The sequence below is a fragment of the Gouania willdenowi genome, chromosome 18 (genome assembly GCF_900634775.1).
Source record: "Gouania willdenowi chromosome 18, fGouWil2.1, whole genome shotgun sequence".
Taxonomy (NCBI): domain Eukaryota; kingdom Metazoa; phylum Chordata; class Actinopteri; order Blenniiformes; family Gobiesocidae; genus Gouania; species Gouania willdenowi.
Genome location: NC_041061.1, coordinates 22,027,307 through 22,046,678, shown reverse-complemented (window position 1 = coordinate 22,046,678; position 19,372 = coordinate 22,027,307). Strand labels below are relative to the sequence as shown.

Here is a 19,372-nt window from a genome sequence, read left to right as displayed (position 1 = left end):
ACTTTCTTTAACTGCATTCTCGTGCGATTATGTAAATATCGCGAGAACTCCTTGGTCTCGTGACGTCAACCGCACTGCACCGTGGCACACTCAAAACGCAACCGGTGGGGATTGCCGGATGGCAGCGGTGACTTATTCAGTGGAAACCCCAGGTAACGGTGGCGTTTTTGCATTAGGGACCAGGGGGGCATGGCGCCACCAGATGTCGCTGATGTGCAGAGGAGAATTATGCTCATCAGTCAGACACAATTAGACTTAAAGTTAGCAAACTGAACTTTGCTTGCCAAATAAAACGTAAAAGATTTCATTTTGCTTGTTCATGTGGATCTTGTTGTTTTTTTTTTTTTATTATTATGAATTTTATATTTTGATAAGCGCATTAAGATGACTTTGTTGTAATTTGACATGTCATGCTTTTAAATCCTTCCTTTTAACATGTAAATCATACAGTTGTGGTCTATATAAAGCGGAACTGCAATGCTTGGGTCTGAATTCCTCATTATTATAGCTCCACAGGCCCCTATTCTACCCCTTTTCTAATGTGCTTCTAAGAGCAACTCGTTTTGGTGCGGTCTCTTTAAATGCAAATGAGACACTTCATACCCCGCCCCCTCTTCAGGTTGCAGAGGTGGCACTCGGTTCAACTCCACCCTGTTCGGCCATTTTTGTAGTTTGATAGATGAGATACGATTATCTAGCAGCAGAAAATGTTTATTCACACGTTATTTACAAAATGTCAACAACAGAAGACTTGTCCATCCAGCCTTACATGTTTGAGCCAGAGTCTGACCCAGCGGAGCGAGATGAAAATGAAGATGATGAACCTGCAGAACCCTAACAAATGAGCTAACACAAGCACCGCGCTAACGCTAGCGACAAGCTAACGTCACAAAATACATTTTAATACAGTCTTTTCAAAGACAAAAACGGCAAAATGAAATGACTAATGAAAACTTTAGACTTAAATTAAATCACGTAGGCCATATCATCAAGGATCTAAAACGAGCACACAGCGCTAACATATGAAGTCTGAAGACGGTGCAACTGCTAATGCTAACAAAACAATGACAGGGACGTCTTATCATCACACTTTTTAGTGTTATTTACAGCTTACCAAAGTGCTCTGTTCATCGTCTCCAAAGATTGAAGGAATTGAACCCTCAATCAGACAAAGTCTTTCGGCAAATCCTTCTTTATACTGGTGGAGGTTGCTGAAGCAGTCATCCTTGAAGTGTTTCACGCACACAAAAATGACCTTACCCACAGATGTGGGTACATTTCCGTGAAAAATAAAACTCAACCAGGCACTTCGAAAAGGTTATGATGCTGGGAGACGGTGTAATGAAGCGTGTGGGTTACTACATCCAACAACCCAACATTTTGACTTATCCTCTCGTAACTTCGGCATCCGGATATGATTGTCTAAACTGTGTAAAATGAGGCGTTGAAACACTGCTTAAAGTAGGATTTTATTGATATGAATGTATTACCTCAAAAACAAATAGAAATCACGAGACTGATATGCTGCCTTGTTATGTAGCAAGTGTTGCTAATGCTAATGCTACACCACTTTAGTTAAATTAAAAGACTGTGTGACTGAAATAACTCCTCAGCTTTTTTGTTTGATGTTAATTGTACTTGGAACCAGTTTGATGAATTGCTTACATACATTTTAAAAAATATTTGAAAATTACCTTGTCTAAAAATATCTTTTATTCCTTTTTTCTATTTAGGGCAATTATTTTTAGTAGGTGAATTGGTTTGTTTTATTAGTAAATACCTAAACGTGATTTTTTTTTTCTCCCATATTGCCCACCCCTACTAGACAGTATATACTCATTGAGTTTGTAATGTATAGTATGGAGTATTGATTTTTTAATATTAGTTGAAAAACCGCTACCAATAGCAACAGATATTGCATTTATGGCAAATATCGGTGGGTAATATCTGATATGTCGTGTACTATGCATTTTAATCCGTAGCCTTTGCTCAGTGGTCATACTGTGCAGATTGTAGAGAGCGTCTGAAACCGGATACGTCCAACATGGAATGGGAATCAGTAAAAAACATGAGGTGAGGGTGCAAAGCAGAGAAACTGATGAAGAGCCATAGCTCCACAGTGATGGATTACAGCAAAGGCCACAGGGACCATGTGATGGCGTGGCTTCAAAGAACTGCTCTGTGCTTTGTTGTGGGACATGTATACCGCACACTGCCCCATTGTCTGCAGGAGAGGCGGAGGAGGAGGCTACATAGCCGACCCAACCACAGCTTGTGCGTCTGTGTGCGCGTGTGCGTGTGTGTGTGTGTGTGTGTGTGTGGGCCACATCTCCACAGAAAAAAGTCCTTTGATTATGTTTGTTTGTTAAAACTTCCTTGCGAATGCTATAAAAATGGACTTCATTAGTGCTTTCATGCAGTGTTGCATTTAAATTAGCATTTATATAACAGGGATCTGAAGAGAAAATATCTTTAAGAACATTGAAACCATGTTTCAGAATGATTGATTGGATTTTTTTTTATTTATTTCAGTTTACAAAAAATGAAAAAATAGGACCATAAAAACTAGACAATTCAGGGTTCTCACCTGGAACTTTTCACAGTGTAGGGGGAGCGCATAGCGCGAGCGAGCTTGGCCGGCACAAGTGTTTTATGGGGGTCCATGGGGGAACATTATTAAATGTATAGTTCTCCGAGGGTCAAATTTTGTGAAGTAAAGTTGTTTTTTTTATTTTTATTTTTTTTAAATCTTTCTCACTGCCTTACATTAAAGCCAAAAGTTATTTGTGGAATTGGTGAAGGTTCATGATGTATGTAGTTAGTTACTCTGTATAGGTCCTCCACTAATAATACTCTCAGACAAATGAAGTATCACATATGCGGGAGACGCAGTAGTATTGGGACTGTTATGGATGTGCCGTTGCGAGTTATACACATGACAAGCAATTTCATGTGTCGCTAGACGCTATGTCCGGTTATTACGGTTACAAAGCTGAGGATGCACACAGGCATCATCGGGGGCAGCTAAGTGCCTGCAGGGGTCCTCGGGTGAAGACGGGAGCATCCGAGCAAATGTTACTTGGTTATGAAGATTAGAAACTGAGTTTAGAACAACCCATTCACTCCTGGAAGTCCCTTTTGTGTCCAAGTGTGCAACAACTGTTACAACGGCACCGATTAGAAAAGGAATAAATGACAGAAAAGCCCCCTACGCTGGTTGAAATGCACCGTCGGGGGAGACATCACACTGTAGGGAATCAAAATCCCACTGTAGGGGTCCCCTATGCTCAACAGCGCTGGCAAGAACCCTGCATGTTGATATTGTGCCTGTGTGTTATTTGTATCAGTGACTTTGACTCCGAATAATCTTCTTGGTAAAACTTTATTGAGAAAAGATTGCCATACCTAAACTACTGTGTCGTAGCATGGGGCAAGAATTACAAAAATGTAATACATTACGTATCTTGAACACACACATCCTCTTTTTCACAAATTAAAATGATTAAAAATGTATGATATTGTAAAATTACTTATTATTTATAACCTGTTCATATTAAAATACGTTTTCTCATGAATATCAGTCGTACGGTTTTAGAGGATTTGGGAACTTTGTGGTTCCGATGACGGGATCTACAAGTCTTTCTACAGTATGTCTGTGTGTGGTGGAAAGTTTCAAATGTCTGTTCACAATACAAAGATGATAAGGTTTGATTATATTCATGTTGTGTGAACAGTTGGATTAGGTGTAACTAACCCTTGTGGTATTGCCATTACCATTGTTGGTATTTGAAAATAACCCGCCCAACCAAGCTCCAGTATCCCCTTAAGACACGTGTACAAGAAATCTAAAATACCCACTTGTCAACCACTTACTAAATACAATTATGTGATACCTCAATATATTTTCTCAAAATGGTGATATATGATGTAAATCATGATCATTTTATTTCAAATGAAGTCTGACCAGAAAGACAATTCTGGGTTAAATTTGCTGATGTAAAATGCCACACGGGCTCATTTATTAACAAACAGCTGCATAATATATGGCACTTTTGGCTTTTTCTCCTGTAAGGGACAGCATGTGTGAGTGAGTTCTGTAGTGTAGCTTGGTATGGGGAAGTTCAGGGTTAGGGCGCACTCAGGAATCCATTTAACTGAGCTTTACTTTCTGTTCTGAGAAGTAAAAGCAGCCACTCTATATATATATATTTATAATATAGATACATATATTGATATATGAAATATTATAGTTTACTATATCGCCAAAAGAGAAAACTCGATACATCTTGAATCTCGATGTATCGCCCAGCCCTAATTCCTAAATTATAAAACAGTCTAAATAAAAACATAAATGTGTATATGAAGCACATTTGTTTATTTAATATACTTACAGTTTACATACAAGTCAACACGTTGCATATTTACTGTTAATTTCACGTTGCTTGTCTTTAAGTTTGACATTTACATGTTTTATTACATATTTTATTTTAATGTCTCATGCTCACTCATGTGGCGTTCTCTGGTATTAACTAATGACTTATTAGACACATTTATTTCAGACTTTACATCCTTTAACACTTTTTTAAAAGCAGTGTACAGTATATTTGTGGGGCTGGTGATTGGCTGATTTTTCATGGCGGCTTACGTGGTTCCTTCCGCTGTGGTAGATGTTAAAATCTCAGTTATTAATCTAACAGAGCGTGTAACTGTGTCCCATCCTGATGGTCTTTAGGAAAATAAACTCTGTCACATTTTGTTTTCTTCATTCATCATCTCTCTTCTGAGTTGTTTCTGGGTTTGTTTGCCGCTGTCAGCACTAATCTCGCGAGAACTGCCACTCAGGCCATCTCACGAGGCTAGTGACAGCGTTCAGTTTAGTAAGGCATCTTTTAGTTATTACTACATTAAAATACGGGATATTTATGGGAAAACACTAATGTGAGACGATGGCGGGAAAGAGGGGTAAAATACGGGAGTTTCCCGGCCAAAAAGGGATACTTGACAGGTGGTCAGTATGTATGTGTGGTTTTGCACATATGCAATGATAATAGAGGGTTTCTTAAAGAGTTTTTTTTTTTTTGGAGAAAATTGAATAAGAAGCAGCCATTTTGTTTATATTAATTATTTGTTAAATTTTTCTTCTCCCCACTCCATTTCAAGCGTCAGTGTATGTGATTATTATTGTGTAGCCTATACCAGTGATTCTCAATTGGTGGGTCGCGGACCTGTACTGGGTGGGTCGCGGACAGCTGGTCAAAATTAAATAAATGCTTATCGTCTCTCATGTTGTATTTTATTTTGAAAGAAACTGTTCTTTTGACAGGCATGCTGTGAAATGCATGTTAGACAGGAAAATATATAGATTTATGTTTGAAAAAATATTATATATGTGTGTTTTCAAAAACTATTTTTGAAAAACAAAATTTTGTTGGTTGAATTCTAAAAAAAAAAAAGAAAAAAAAGTGGGTCGCAATTTAATGTCCGTGGCAAAATGTGGGTCCCAGGGTGAGAACAGTTGAGAACCACTGGCCTATACTTTTGTTTTGTTCTTGCCACACTATTCACTTGAAACAAATGAAAAATTGTGGGTTGATATCACCCAACAATACAATATATACACATACCTGTATGCCTGATTGCTGAATGACATTTAAAGCTAAAGCCAGAATAATGCTTCACTGCCCGACCCTATGTTTTAATTGATCTTTATTTTTTTCCCTCTACATGCACCAGTGATAACATCAAAAACGTATTTTGCTATTAATGGAGAATTATGTAGAGTAGGACTGTTTCACCGCCTTGTTTAGTTCATTGCTGTCTCTCTGTGTCTCACAAACTGGCCCAACCCCACGCTTGCTTATTCCCACAGCAATCACCCCTCTGTGTGCAGAGACGGGCGGATGAGCCGTGCTCTGAAAATAAAGGATCATCTTTGTTCTCGTATTTTCTCTCATCTCGTCCACAACCGCTCGGCTTCCACCATGAGCGCAGGGGAAATGGCCTTGCAGCGAGTGGACGAGCGTTGTTTTTCCACCCAGTCAGTGTATGTGTGAGTTATAATTAAAGTTATGAATAAAGAAAAGAGCTGTAGACTCCACAGCATGTTCAGTCAGGTCCTGGTGAGAGTTCATGCATTAATATTTAGCATTTCTGTTTCAGCGCTCATAAATATAAACCTTATTTCTGAGGTCACTACGGTGCAAATGAAATCTTTTCTTAAATTACACATTTGGGCAGTATAAGTAAAGTTATGTGTCATTAATAAGTGTTAAGCTTATTCAGGGAAGCGGAAATGTGGAAATGAGTTTTCGCTATGCACAGCATTTTTTGCGCTACATCTCTAAATAGATGCACCAGTTACCAGTATTGGGGTTGGGAATATTACAAGTTGAAAACTTCCCATGGGAATTTTGGAATGGGAATTCATGGTAATTAGTGGGAATACACATGGAATTTAGAAAATGCAAGGTTGGTTGGCCCTTAACAGGGATGTTAAATATAGTTAGGAAAACATATTTTGGCAATGAGGCAGATGTGTATTGATTCATATTTTACTCAACATTGATGTTTTATGGGGGAAAAAAGGATTGTTAAATCAAATAATGTAATTTAGTAATTTAAAAAAAATGCTGTATTGTTTGTGCTTGACATGAATTATATGAATTATTATTATTATGTGCTGCTGTTTTTACCACCAAGGTATTGCGTTGACGATTAAGATTATTTCACCAGTACTTTCTGCAAGTTCCAAAAAAAAACAAAAAAAAAACAAGATGCCTACAAAACATGTCATTGTAAAGTTGTACTTACAAAAAAACTGTTGAAATGTTGTTTTTTAATTATTTAAATATAGCATTGATAGCTAATATGTTTCAATATGATAGAAATTATGCCTAATTGCTAATTAATTTCCAAAAATTGTTCCCATGAAAAGTTTCTATTTTTGAATACTCCCAAAAATTCCCACACTTAAGTTCACGTGAATTTTTCACCTCTTCGTAAACCTAAGCAATATGTATTTTTTGGTGTTATACATAAATGAATTATTATGAAGCACCCGTATCCACACAGTTGTGTCGTTATACTGATTATAGGTATTCTGAGGGGTTAAATTGATGGTTGTACTGACTCCGAGGGGCTCAGTTTATGCATCACTTGCATTTTCTGTTGGCAGTTCGTCGAGGGTTAGGATTAGTGGTGGCGTAGTGGAGGCTAGGTTAAGAGAAGGGGGAGATCCATTGTTTGGGACTCGCCTGGTTTGTATTACAATTTGAAAAAACGTGAACAATCGTTCTTTAGATAATTTAAGAATCGATTCATATTTGTAAATAATTAAAACGAGAACCTAGTCTGCCTGTGTCTAAACAACACTGTTCTTTTCCACCACTAGGTAGCGCTATAATTCCATAAACAAAGTAAAATCAGTAAACTAAAAATCGCATACTACTTATACAAGTCTGACGTCAAAATGAGTATGTAGTGCGATCACATCAGATAGTATGAAAAGATTGAGTTTGCCAGAAGTACCCTAATCATGTATACTATATCAGGGCATTTCCTAAGTATGCACAGTGGGCACACTACTCATACTCAACCGCCCATGATGCATTGCGAGTGGCATGTAAAATCATCTCGAGACCTGCTTCAAGCTAAAAATCAAACGTCCCCTTTTCAAAACAAAAGCATCTCTTCTGGTCTTTCATTAGTTTTGAACACTTTCGTTAATAGGACTCTTGTTTTGAAGTTAACCGGAAGTTTAGTCAGCAGCACAATGGCGGGCAGTGTTGGGAGTAACTAGTTATTTTTGTAATATATTACAGTAATATATTCCTTTTTGAAGTAACTCAGTAGTGTAACTCATTACAAAAGTGAAAAGTGGTAATATATTACTAGTTACAAATAAAGTTACTCAAGTTACATGCATATTTAATTTAAGTGCTTATTTGCTTTGCTTTTTCACTGAAAAAAAGACGATCATTATAGTTAAATATAACTTATGGGGAACAAAAAAGCAGAAGTATTTGAAACAAAACTTAGACTGAAGCTATTCAAACACTTTCAGTGTGATTTATTTAGTGTTCTGCACCAAAAGAACTCAAAGTAGTGTAACTCAGTTACATTTTAAAAAAACAGTAGTATTGTAATACAAATATATTACATTTTTATCCAAGTAACTAGTAATATAAATATATTACAATTTTAGAGTAACTTACCCAACACTAATGGCGGGGTCTGAAAATCTCAGAAATCTCAGAATTCAATGTGTTTCTACGAGTTTTATGAATGAAATGACCACATGTTGATATTCTACTTGAACGGTCCATCCTAAGCATACTTAGTAGATAGTAGACATTATATAATCATTGAGTTTGTAGTTTAGAGTATGTGATTTCGAACACAGCCTATCATTGCCCATCTACAGACTAAAAAAGACGGTGACATTTTTAATGACGTTATTGCAGACTTCATCAGAAACCCTGCAAAACTTTATTTTAATCATTTTATTGTGTGTAAACTGTTTTGGTATCCTTTGATTGTAATTTGTATCAAAACCCTTAAACAATCAACTATACTGAGTGAGCTTGATACTTTCCCATAGGGATGTAACGATTCACTCAACTCCCGATACGATTCGATTCAGGATACTGGGTTCAGGATACGATTTATTTTACAAAATGGGACTGTAGACAAATGATGATATATTATAAAATATTCCTTTATTTTTTTCGGGAAAAAACTAGAAAATACTGTACTGTTTTTCTTTTATTTTTCATTGTCAAAAGAATCCATTGATAAACTATTATAAACAATGCAATTTAACTAAAAATAAATCTTGAATGAAATAAAGGAATAATACAAATCAAGAAGCCTATTAGTTCTAGTCAAAGTCTGGTTCTATAGTAAACAATGCAAAACTTGCATAATAGTTATTTTTCTTTTTAAAAGTGCAACTCAAAATGTTTTTGTGCCTTAGCAATTGGACTTAAAAAAAAAATAATTGCACTGTATTTACATAAGACATGTTTGGACCAGCAGAGGGCGGTGGTAACCCAGTGGTCGTTTGGCATGCAGATATTCTTGCAGTGAAGAAGAGATGCTATGCGCTTAGCAGACAGAGCTAATAGAAAAATGTGACTTTTACAAATATTCTGTATTCTATTACGATTAATCGTTACATCCCTACTTTCCCATGTGAAACCCACTCCAGAATATCTGATGTGTTCCTTTTCTCCTTTTCTGTCTCTGCTCTCCAGTTATGGGGTCCTACTGTGGGAGCTGCTAACGGGAGAAGCTCCCTACAGAGGCATCGACGGCCTCGCTGTCGCCTACGGCGTCGCCGTCAATAAGCTGACTCTGCCCATCCCTTCCACGTGCCCCGTGCCCTTCGCACAACTCATGTCAGGTGAGACACGCAACACAGTTTTGCGAGTGGACAGTTTTTAGTGCAATCGCGTGAGATGGGGTTGAAACTGGCCTTCCTGCCACACGCTTTTTCCATTTCCCTAAAACACTGTGTTGATATTGAGAAAACCAATTCCTGTATGCTGCTCATACCATCGGCGTAGAGAGGGAAGTGTGTGCAGGGGATACGTTGTGCAACATGTTTGTATGTGATGAAACGCAACAGAAATGCTTCCTCGAACTAGGAAGTGGCGATACCAATACGTACAGCAATATTTGACGTATAATTTACTGATTAAATATATATTTTATCATACATACTTGACATTTTAGTCATTCCAAAGTAATATTGTTCTTTATTTTATTTATTTTTTTACCTCAAACTTATAAACAGCGGGAGCCAAAGATGTGATTGTCTGGGGGCCACATTATCAACGTTCAAGAAAGGTTTTTCTGTATTTTTGGTGTAGTTTTTTTTTTTTTTGTTTTTGATGGGATTTTGTATAAATCTACACTAATTGTTTTTATTTTAGTTTTGGTTTGTGTGTTTTTTTGGGCTCATTTTGTGGTCGTTTTGTTAGTTTATCTCTCATTCGGTTTTTTTTTTGTTTTCTGCAATTTTGAAGTCATTTTGTTTTGTGTGTCATAAGTAATTTTGTGTATTTTTTGATTCATTTTTATAAATGTGTTTTGGTTGTTTTGTCAATTTCCTTGTCATTTTGCATATTTTTCTCGCATTTTGTTGTTGTTTTGTGTGTTTTTGGATCCATTTGGCCACTTTGGGGGCCTGCTTCAACAAACCTGAATCTGACATTGTTACTCAGTTAAAGACATACACATGTATTAGAGTTGGTAGTCGTGTCGAAGCAGTTGTTGCCTAACACATGCAGGACAGTGGCTCTCCAGGACCAGCAATGAAATGAATTGTATATTTATTACCTTTAGTGGCAGAAAACGCAGCACAGAGTTAATTCATCCTTGGATCAGGTTCGGTTCTGCCTCTGATTATTTAAATTCTGGAGTGAATTATGCAAAAAATCCGTGCAGCACTTTGACAAAGCCTCACACTTTAAATAAGAGAATAGCTTGACTCCGCACGCTGCTCATATGCATACAAAACATTAGCAGCATTCCAGGATGTTTGATCCCAGTAAATGAAAACCAATCCCAGCAGGTCGTATTAAAAGGTCTTTCTACAAGATGAGTCTCATTTTCGTTGTCTATACATCTGAATGATTTTAATGCCAAGATGTGTGTGTGTGTTGATGGTAGAGTGCTGGGATCAGGACCCTCACCGCAGACCCAATTTCAGCTCCATCCTGGCCCAGCTGACGGCCCTGGAGCAGCAGGTGAAGGAGGCGATGCCTCAGGAATCCTTCCACTCCCTGCAGGAGGACTGGAAACTGGAGATCCAGGACATGTTCGATGAGCTACGGGCTAAAGAGAAGGTGAGGAATGGCATACGTGTAAAGAACCGGTTGGTTTGGCATCATCTTTAAGGTAGTGATTTAGAGCCTGTTGTTTGACGAGACGAGACACGATATTGGATTCACAAAAACAAGACGAGACGAGGTGTTCAGAAAACTACAAAGACAAAATGTACGACTGGACCAACAGACTTTTATTTAACCGAGTTGCACATGCATTTTGAAATGTTTTATTAGAACTCTTTACATGCATGATGTAAGCATGAGCTTTTAATAAACCACAAATTGAAACTAAAACTAAAATGTGTAAAAGTTAAAATAAAACTTTTTTTTCAAGTGCAAACAGCATTATGTGCAAAACCAAATCAAAGTTCTACTGTGTCAATACATAGTGCAAACAGAGCCTGACCAAGCATGTCATTAACAACATGCTGCATGTTCTTTTAACTGTAATAAACTTCTAATTCCACAAATTGAAACTAGAAATAAAATTCACTCCTCCTCCTCCTCCTCCTCCTCCTCCTCCTCCTCCTCCTCCTCCTCCTCTTCTTTTTCTTCTCCTGCTTTAGGTTCTGGCAGGCTAGATGTAGCAAAGGTGCATAACTGCCTCCACAGGTCACAAATAGAAGTTTGGATAGCTCACAATTTTTTTTAAAATGGATAAATAAATTTAAAAAAATTACATTTTGTGTTTTTTAATCTTGCAAGATCTCGTGGCACAGGATCTTATCACACCCCTATTGGAAAGTGATTGAAAAATATAATAAAGTAGAAGTGACTTTGTTGTATTCCATCAATTGATGCTTTAAATACAGTTAATCGATGAGTTAATCCAATAATGTGTGATTGTTTAAAGGCTTCAGTCACCAGTAGGGGTGAGTATTGGCAAGGATGTTGCAATTCGATACGTATCACAATACTTGGGTCACAATTTGATATCGCGATATATTACTCAGTTAATATCAAAATTAAATGTAGAGATGAAAAATCAAGTTGCTGTATATGTTCAGAAGATATTGATCATTCAGAGGACAAATTGAGTCAAAACTATTTGCTTCAAAACATCTTATTTATTATTATTATTATTGTTATTTATTCGTGTGCACTGCCATCATAAAATAAAGTGCATCAAGTTTCTTTTCACTGAAACTACTGTGTAGAAGTCTCAAAGTAACCATGACAACATAATGACGGCATTGTAACAACTGTAAGTGAGAACATTAAGGATAAATCACCCTGAGGTACTGATAATGCACAAAAATAAGAAAAAAATAATTTCTCCTATTGTGTCAGTTTAAACACTGATCTGAACAGATTTATATGAAAATAAAATGTCTGTGTATACATAAATATTGCAGACATTACACACTGCCATCATAAAATCACACAGCAAAAACACATTGAAAGCATTGTAACCACCACTGAAATATTGCACAAATACACAAAAATATTGATGAAATATCAAAATAAAAAAAATATATTAAAAAATAAAAAAATCTATTTAAAATCGGCCCCCAAAAAATTGCGATATATCGTGAAATCGATTATTTTTCACACCCCTAGTTACCAGTGGCTGTAAATGCAGAAATAGGCCACGGGAACCATCACTTTGTGGGGCCGCAGAATTTGCAATAACACCCGTCTATTCTTTCTTCTGTTCTTTCCTTGTTTTGCACCTCTACTTATACTGTCTTGGCTGTTTTTGTTGTTGTTTGTAATTGTTTTTTTTTTTCTTCCAATTTGACTCGAGGACATGCACAAGAATTCCATTGTACCTTTTGTTTTTAACTTGTACACATGGCATTTAACTCTATTCTATTCTAGGCTATGACTGTTGTTAGTTGGTATTGTGATGAATTGTGTGCCTGACATAATGTTGTCTTAGTGTAAATTAGGAAACTCTATTCACCAAAGTCTTCTAATGGTTACCGGCTGCTGCAACACAATATCGCATTGGAAAAGCAACATTAAAATGCAGTATGTAAATAGTCTTCAGGCCTCTGAAGTGTGCGATTAATAACAGAAAGTGTCGATCACACAATGAAATGTTAAACTAATGAAATAGTAACTTCAAAATGTCTTGTATGTTAATAAAATGATCATCTTCTAAATTATTATTATTTAGATTTTGTTTTGTGGTCAATTCAAGTGTAATCTCTTATAATTATAACAACATTAATAATAATATCAACAGTAAAATGTTTAGATGTGTTTTCAATATGATGATGTTTTCCCAAAAATTAACCATGGTTTAACATTGAAAGCACACAAAGTTACAGGTTTGTTTATAAAATTGGATTGATTGAACAATAGAAAATTTAAATGATGTTCTAACAAACTAACTATAACTATGTGTTATAACTATGATAATGGTCTAAATGGAAGTCTTCTTCTTCTTCTGGTTTTAAAAACACAGAAAATACTCTGTTCTTTCCTGTATTTTTGATTAACATTTATTTTTTAATACATTGTTGATAATGTGGCCCTGTGATCAGACTATCACTCTTGTGTGGCCCCTGCTGTGATAAAAGTTTCCCATCTCTGCACTACAATGTGTCTCATCCCCCCTGTAGGAATCTGTGCTGACTCCAGATGTTTGGTGCGCGGCGTGGCGGCTGTCCTTGTTTATGATCTGTGTCTTCATTTACGATGGGATGGATATATCTCCCACTATGTGCAGAAATGAGCTCATGCTCAGTGTTCCGATGAGAGTTTCCTCTGCTTTAGCTGTGATTGGTTGTTGAAGGTGAAAAGGCCAGATCTTAGAAATGATGACTTACTCCCGTGGTGACCTTTATCAAGTGTTTCCTATTACATTTGTGGTGATCTTGCATTCAGGGCAGGTAGACTTCACTGCCACTTGATTATTCATGAGGACAAAAATATTGCAGCAGAAAAGCTATAGTGTATTTTTAACATGGACGAGGAAGCGTAAAGCAATTACCGGAGGTGTGGAGTAATGGTAATTTATGCGTGCGCTTTATAGGAGCTAAGGTGCCGCGAGGAGGAGCTGAAGCGAGCGGCCCTGGAGCAGAAGTCCCATGAAGAGTTCCTGCGTCAGCGTGAGCAGCAGTTGGCTCAGTGGGAGCAGGAGGTGTTCGAACGCGAGCTCAGCCTCCTCATCCTCCACCTCAACCAGAACCTGGAGAAGCCCAACGTGAAAAAAAGAAAGGGGACCTTCAAGAAGCACAAGCTGAAGAGCAAGAACGGCGAGAAGATCAGCATGCCTCAAGGTACCCAGAGAATCTGTTCATACGTGTATTTTTTTTTTTTTTACCATATTGTACCATACATTATTGTAACACACACGCAAAACAATTTGTGTGTGTAATCAAACCGGGTCACCCTATTGGCCATCTCTTGACATGTGACTTTTAGAACACTTTTGGTGAGCGAGATCTGTAACATTTTGAAACTTTGAAACTCGTGCAAAACCGCTAGAAACCACTCGCTGTCGCTGGCACCAAAATGTTAGACGCTCCAATGAGGCCAACTTCATAAGACACTTTCTTTTAAAAATGTATCATAAACATAGTACCCAACGATCATTTTGATATATGACATGCATGATTAAATGTTTAAAAATATTGGGTGTATTTTCATGTTTACCCTCGGCTGAAGTACCCTTCAATTTCTCATCCGTCCTTCTGTCTGTCTGTGTGTGTAGAGTGGTGTAGGTCTTTTAATGCAATACCCACCAACCATTCTCACACCAAAACATTGGTACTAATGGAGGCAGTGACGTGCAGTGAGCACTAGGGTTGGGAAGGAAGGGCGTTGCAAATCGAAACCATGTTTCGGCTGGCAAGTGTTAATCTAATAAAATCAACATCATAAAACACTATTAAAGAAACATAAACAATTATTCAATATAGCCTCCATACTTTCCCAACAAGATATATCTCATGACATGGCAGCGCATCCGTTGTTTGTGTTGGAAACACAGAAACACGGAGAAAATGACAACAACAACAACTCGGAACAGCCTGTGAGGATCATCTACAAAGCCAATCCTTCCTTTTGTACCATTCAGTGTAGAAAATATGAACAATGTTCTGACTTTACCTTTGCTGAAGGTCTGGTAACTCAGGTGTTGGTCTCCCATCCTCAAAAAAAAGTTTCTTTATTGTCTCTAGTGCCGTCATCCTGACTGTAGTGTTATCCCACTTCTAGCTAGATAACGTAGCAGCAGCGGTCACATGATATCAATTCACTAATGCACTCTGAACATACGTATAGCATTTAGCATAGCGCGGTTACGTCCAAAGGCAGCGTAGAGAGCTATTTATTCCTGGTTATTGTTTTCCGGTGTTTTACTGGGATTCTGTGGGCCAAAGTGCGTTATTATCGAGCTGCTGCTTCAAAACTACAATCAAAATAAAGGTGAAAACAGTTCTCACGTGTGGTGTTCTGTGTTACAGCCGACAATAAAAGGTTTGTTGTGTGTTTTTACGTGATACGTCATGTTCGCCTCCTGTCCAATCAGAGCCTTTCCAACCCCCAGACCTAAAGTGAAATTAACTAAAGCGGAATAAACCGGTTTTCCATGTAAACCTCAGTTTGGGAATTACTATTTTCATGTAAACAAAAAGCAGAAGACTTATATTCCGAATGAGTTAATTCGGAATAACCAATTCCAAATTAAACATCATGTAATTGTGGCCATTGAGATATTTTAACACATTTTTATAAAGTTGTTAGGAACATTGATTATAGGACAATAACATGTTAAAATTTGTCGTTCCATTTAAGTGATGACGTGTCACAAGCATTTACGATTGTTTTCGACATACCTTCTACTTTTTGATAACGCATTGGACATTTGGAACATCTTGTCCACGACCACTCCATCATATTAGTTTGGGTTGAATAACTTGTTGCCAGGTGAAATATAATCAGTCATGCAGTAATTAACCAATCCCTGTTTTCTTAGTTAAATCCAGGTGGAGAACAAATAATTCTCATTCATATGGGGGGAGAACATGCAAACCACACAGAGACCTGTTGTACTACTGGATCAAAGAGAATCGACTCTTCCTCGTCGGCTCGAGTCATACATTTCTAAGCTCCGCGGTGTGAGCTCGTCGTCTTATTCCTGCCTCCTGCTGTGCTTTTGTTTTTGCTTCTAACTGATTTTTGATAGTTGTCAAAACCTCAGCTATCACTTAGCCTGCTTTTCTTCTTTTGAAGTGAAATCCCATTTCAAGCATCATTACAGACTCAGCAGTAATAACAACAGCTCCAAAAGCTTATGATGGAGCCCAAAAACCAGAGATTGGAGAGAGGGTGGGGGACCTCTCTCTTTTTTTTTTTATTTCTTTTTTTTTAATGAAGCCTGCTGATGGCTGCTGTTTACTGCTGTCACTTCACTTTGTTTACCCTCACAGAACAAAAACATATTCTCTCAGTCACTGTATTTTATTCATCTTCTAGGTGAGCTGCTGTACCAATGCTTTTAGATGTCACTGCATTAACACACCTGACACTAATCTATGTGTACTTCTGGAACACTCACCCAATGACGCCCTCTACATTATAAATTGGGTGAGTCAAGACTGTCGATTAGAGATGTAACGATTAATCGTAAGGCAGTTAAAAATCGATTCATAGGTATCACGGCTGATATCGATTTTCTGAAAATTGAATCGCAGTACTTTTTTTAACCAGCAGATCCACAAGTGTAGGCGGCGGGCAGAGTCTGCTAATACTTTCTTTCTGGCCGCCTTCTACTCTTAAATATGCTAATAAATGATTCATTACCCCTTTAACACCGAAAGAATATCTGTAATATTACTTGAATATCTGTAAAAGTCACGTTTTTCTATTAGCTCTGTCTGCTAGCATGGCTTCTCTTCTTCACTGCAAGATATCTGCATGCCAACCGACCACTGTGTTACCAGCGCCCTCTGCTGGTCCAAACAAATATGACGTAAATCAGTGCAATCACGGTTTTTTTTTTTAAGTCCAATTGTTAAGGCACAAAATACATTTTCAGTTGCACTTTTAAAAGAAAAATAACTATTATGCAGTTTTGCATTGTTTATTATAGAACCAGAATTTAAATTAATAGGCTTCATTTTCATTTGTATTATTCCTTTATTTATTTCATTCAAGATTTATTTTTAGTTAAATTGCATTGTTTTGAATAGTTTATCAAGGAATTCTTTTGACAATGAAAAATAAAAGGAAATTAGTACAGTATTTTCTAGTTTTTTTCCCAAAAAAAAAAATTTGTCTACAGTCCCATTTTGTAAAATAAATCGTGAGAGAATCGTATCGTGAACCCAGTATCGTGAATCGAATCGTATCGGGATTTGAGTGAATCGTTACATCCCTACTGTCGATACCATGGCACACTTTCAAAACTTTAGTGTACTCCATGGGCGTCAGTCATTCCACATCCTGGGCCACGATCAGACCACTTTGATTTAAAAAGGGCCCTAACGGGACGAAAAATCTAAGCGTTTTTGTAAAATCAATCATTGACTTATTGACCTCTGTAGTTAACATTTAATTACAATTATTCCACAGGTTGCTTCTAGATGTTTTAAAGTGCTGAAGTGTGACATGTTTTATTGCAAAGCCCCGAAAGTGGAGTGCTGATTTGTTTTAAGTTCAATCCACTAGTTTTCTTTTCTTTTTGGTTATGATTTTGTGATTAAATCTGCTGGAGACGATAGTTTTTAATCAGATAAATCCATATTGTAGGCCTTTTACATCAATAAATCGAAGATTATTTGCTTGGAAAAAGATGTTCAAGGTTTAAATTGTTGCTTGAAAGTTTCACGCATTGCATTGTGGGATGTGAAGTGCTGTAGACGGATGCATAGAAGTGTTATTACTTCTTGTGATTTCTTGTGTTTACCCCCAAAAACTCTGCCAAAGTCACTTCCCAACACATTTCTGTTGTCACGGATTGAAAGTTGAGGCAAAACAATGGCAGATGTTTACTTTGGGCCTTAAACAGAAAGATTAGAATTCCGGCTAAAGTTGAATATTACGCAGAGTCAGGTGATGTCACGGGGAATACCAGGAACAGCTTTCCGACCTCGAGCAGTTGGGGGCGGTACTTTTCATGTTTGTTTTCTTCAATATTTACTCTTTGAAAAGATAAACCATTCCTCTTGGAATTGTAACCCTGAGCTCTAAAATGACAGGAAAAAACAGGAATATATTATTAAATGTATCAAAACTAACTGCGCCATATTTTCATTTAACTTAACTGAGTCCTACTTTGCATTGCAGCGAAGGCCTTTAACAGGTCAATGCTGTTTAAGTGGCTAAAAGAACCAACAACCTATCACGCAGGTGGTCCTAATGATTTGGCTGACTGGTGCATATACTCTGCAGCAGTGCTTTCACACACGTGTGTGTATTTCGGGCCGAGCATGCGTAAATGCAGTGTGTGCTGGTGTGTTGTGGTCAGGCCTTTCCCCGGCAGCTGCAGGGCGGCGATGTGGTGGCGGGGGGTTGATGAGAGGGGAGAGCCAGCCAGCCACGCCTCAAAGCTTCCTGTCCACGGACGCTCTGCTAGCTGACCTCGCTTCTTCTCCTGCTTCTTGGTCCCTTTCTCCTTTTGAAAAACATCCACCACAAATGACATGACGTATATAAACAGATTGAAATTATTCAAGATAAGAGTCGAGTTATGAAAGACTGAACGGACGTCTTATACAGAGGTTAAAGATGACCAGGGTTGGGGTTAATTCCATTTTTCAGTTACAATTACGTTTTCAGTTACCTAGGTTCAATTACAATTCCATTACGATTACAGTGACCAGCATTTTTTCTAATTACAATTAAATTACAATGTTTTTTTTATCCCCAGAAAGTCATTTACAATCACATGCTCAATTACTAAAGTTCAGTTACAATTATTCACATTTACTGAGGCTGAAATTAATTAATAACTTAATAAAAGTTAACTTTGTGTCAGCTTTTCTGTTAGCATCTCTAATGATAACAGTTCCTAAATCAGCTGTAAAATACTTTCCGATCTATTGCTTTCCTTGTTATTCTTCCTAATCAATGAAAATATAGGTTTTAATATTTTTGGTGTGGACATCTGAGCCCTATTTGTGTCAGTATACCCCTAGATTTCCATTTTTTTAAAATGGTAGAATGTGAAAAATTTGATATGAAACACATTTGAATAATTAACTACATATGTGTAGAACTGTACATAAAACTGTAACACGGTTTTGAGTTAAATGATAATTGACAATTTTTATAGGATTGTCATGCCAATTACAATTACAAAGTCAGTCATCTAAACTCAATTACAATTTAATTACATTTACGACAGCAACATTTTAAAAATGACAGTTACATATATAATTACGCCAAGATTGTAGTTATTAATTACGTGGTTACGAGTATAAATGATCCCAACCCTGAAGACGACCCACACTGACCAGTTGCTAGAGCTAATCACCTGTTCCCATAATAATCTTAACTTTTGCATTGACAATGATCAGCCATGAAATTATGACCAATTTCTTCAAGAACATCTATCTAAAAAGCAAGGTGTGTGTGCGTGTGCA

At 37.2% G+C, this 19,372-nt stretch overlaps 1 protein-coding gene across 1 annotated transcript in view; it reads left to right on the top strand.

Annotated features, from left to right (window-relative positions):
* Positions 1–19,372, top strand: part of LOC114480303 (mitogen-activated protein kinase kinase kinase 11) — a 79,559-nt gene that overhangs the window by 40,406 nt on the left and 19,781 nt on the right. Inside the window, exons 3-5 of the mRNA XM_028474316.1 lie at positions 9,255–9,403; positions 10,675–10,850; positions 13,816–14,062. Of these exons, the coding sequence (XP_028330117.1) occupies positions 9,255–9,403; positions 10,675–10,850; positions 13,816–14,062 (572 nt within the window). The remainder of the gene's footprint in view (positions 1–9,254; positions 9,404–10,674; positions 10,851–13,815; positions 14,063–19,372) is intronic.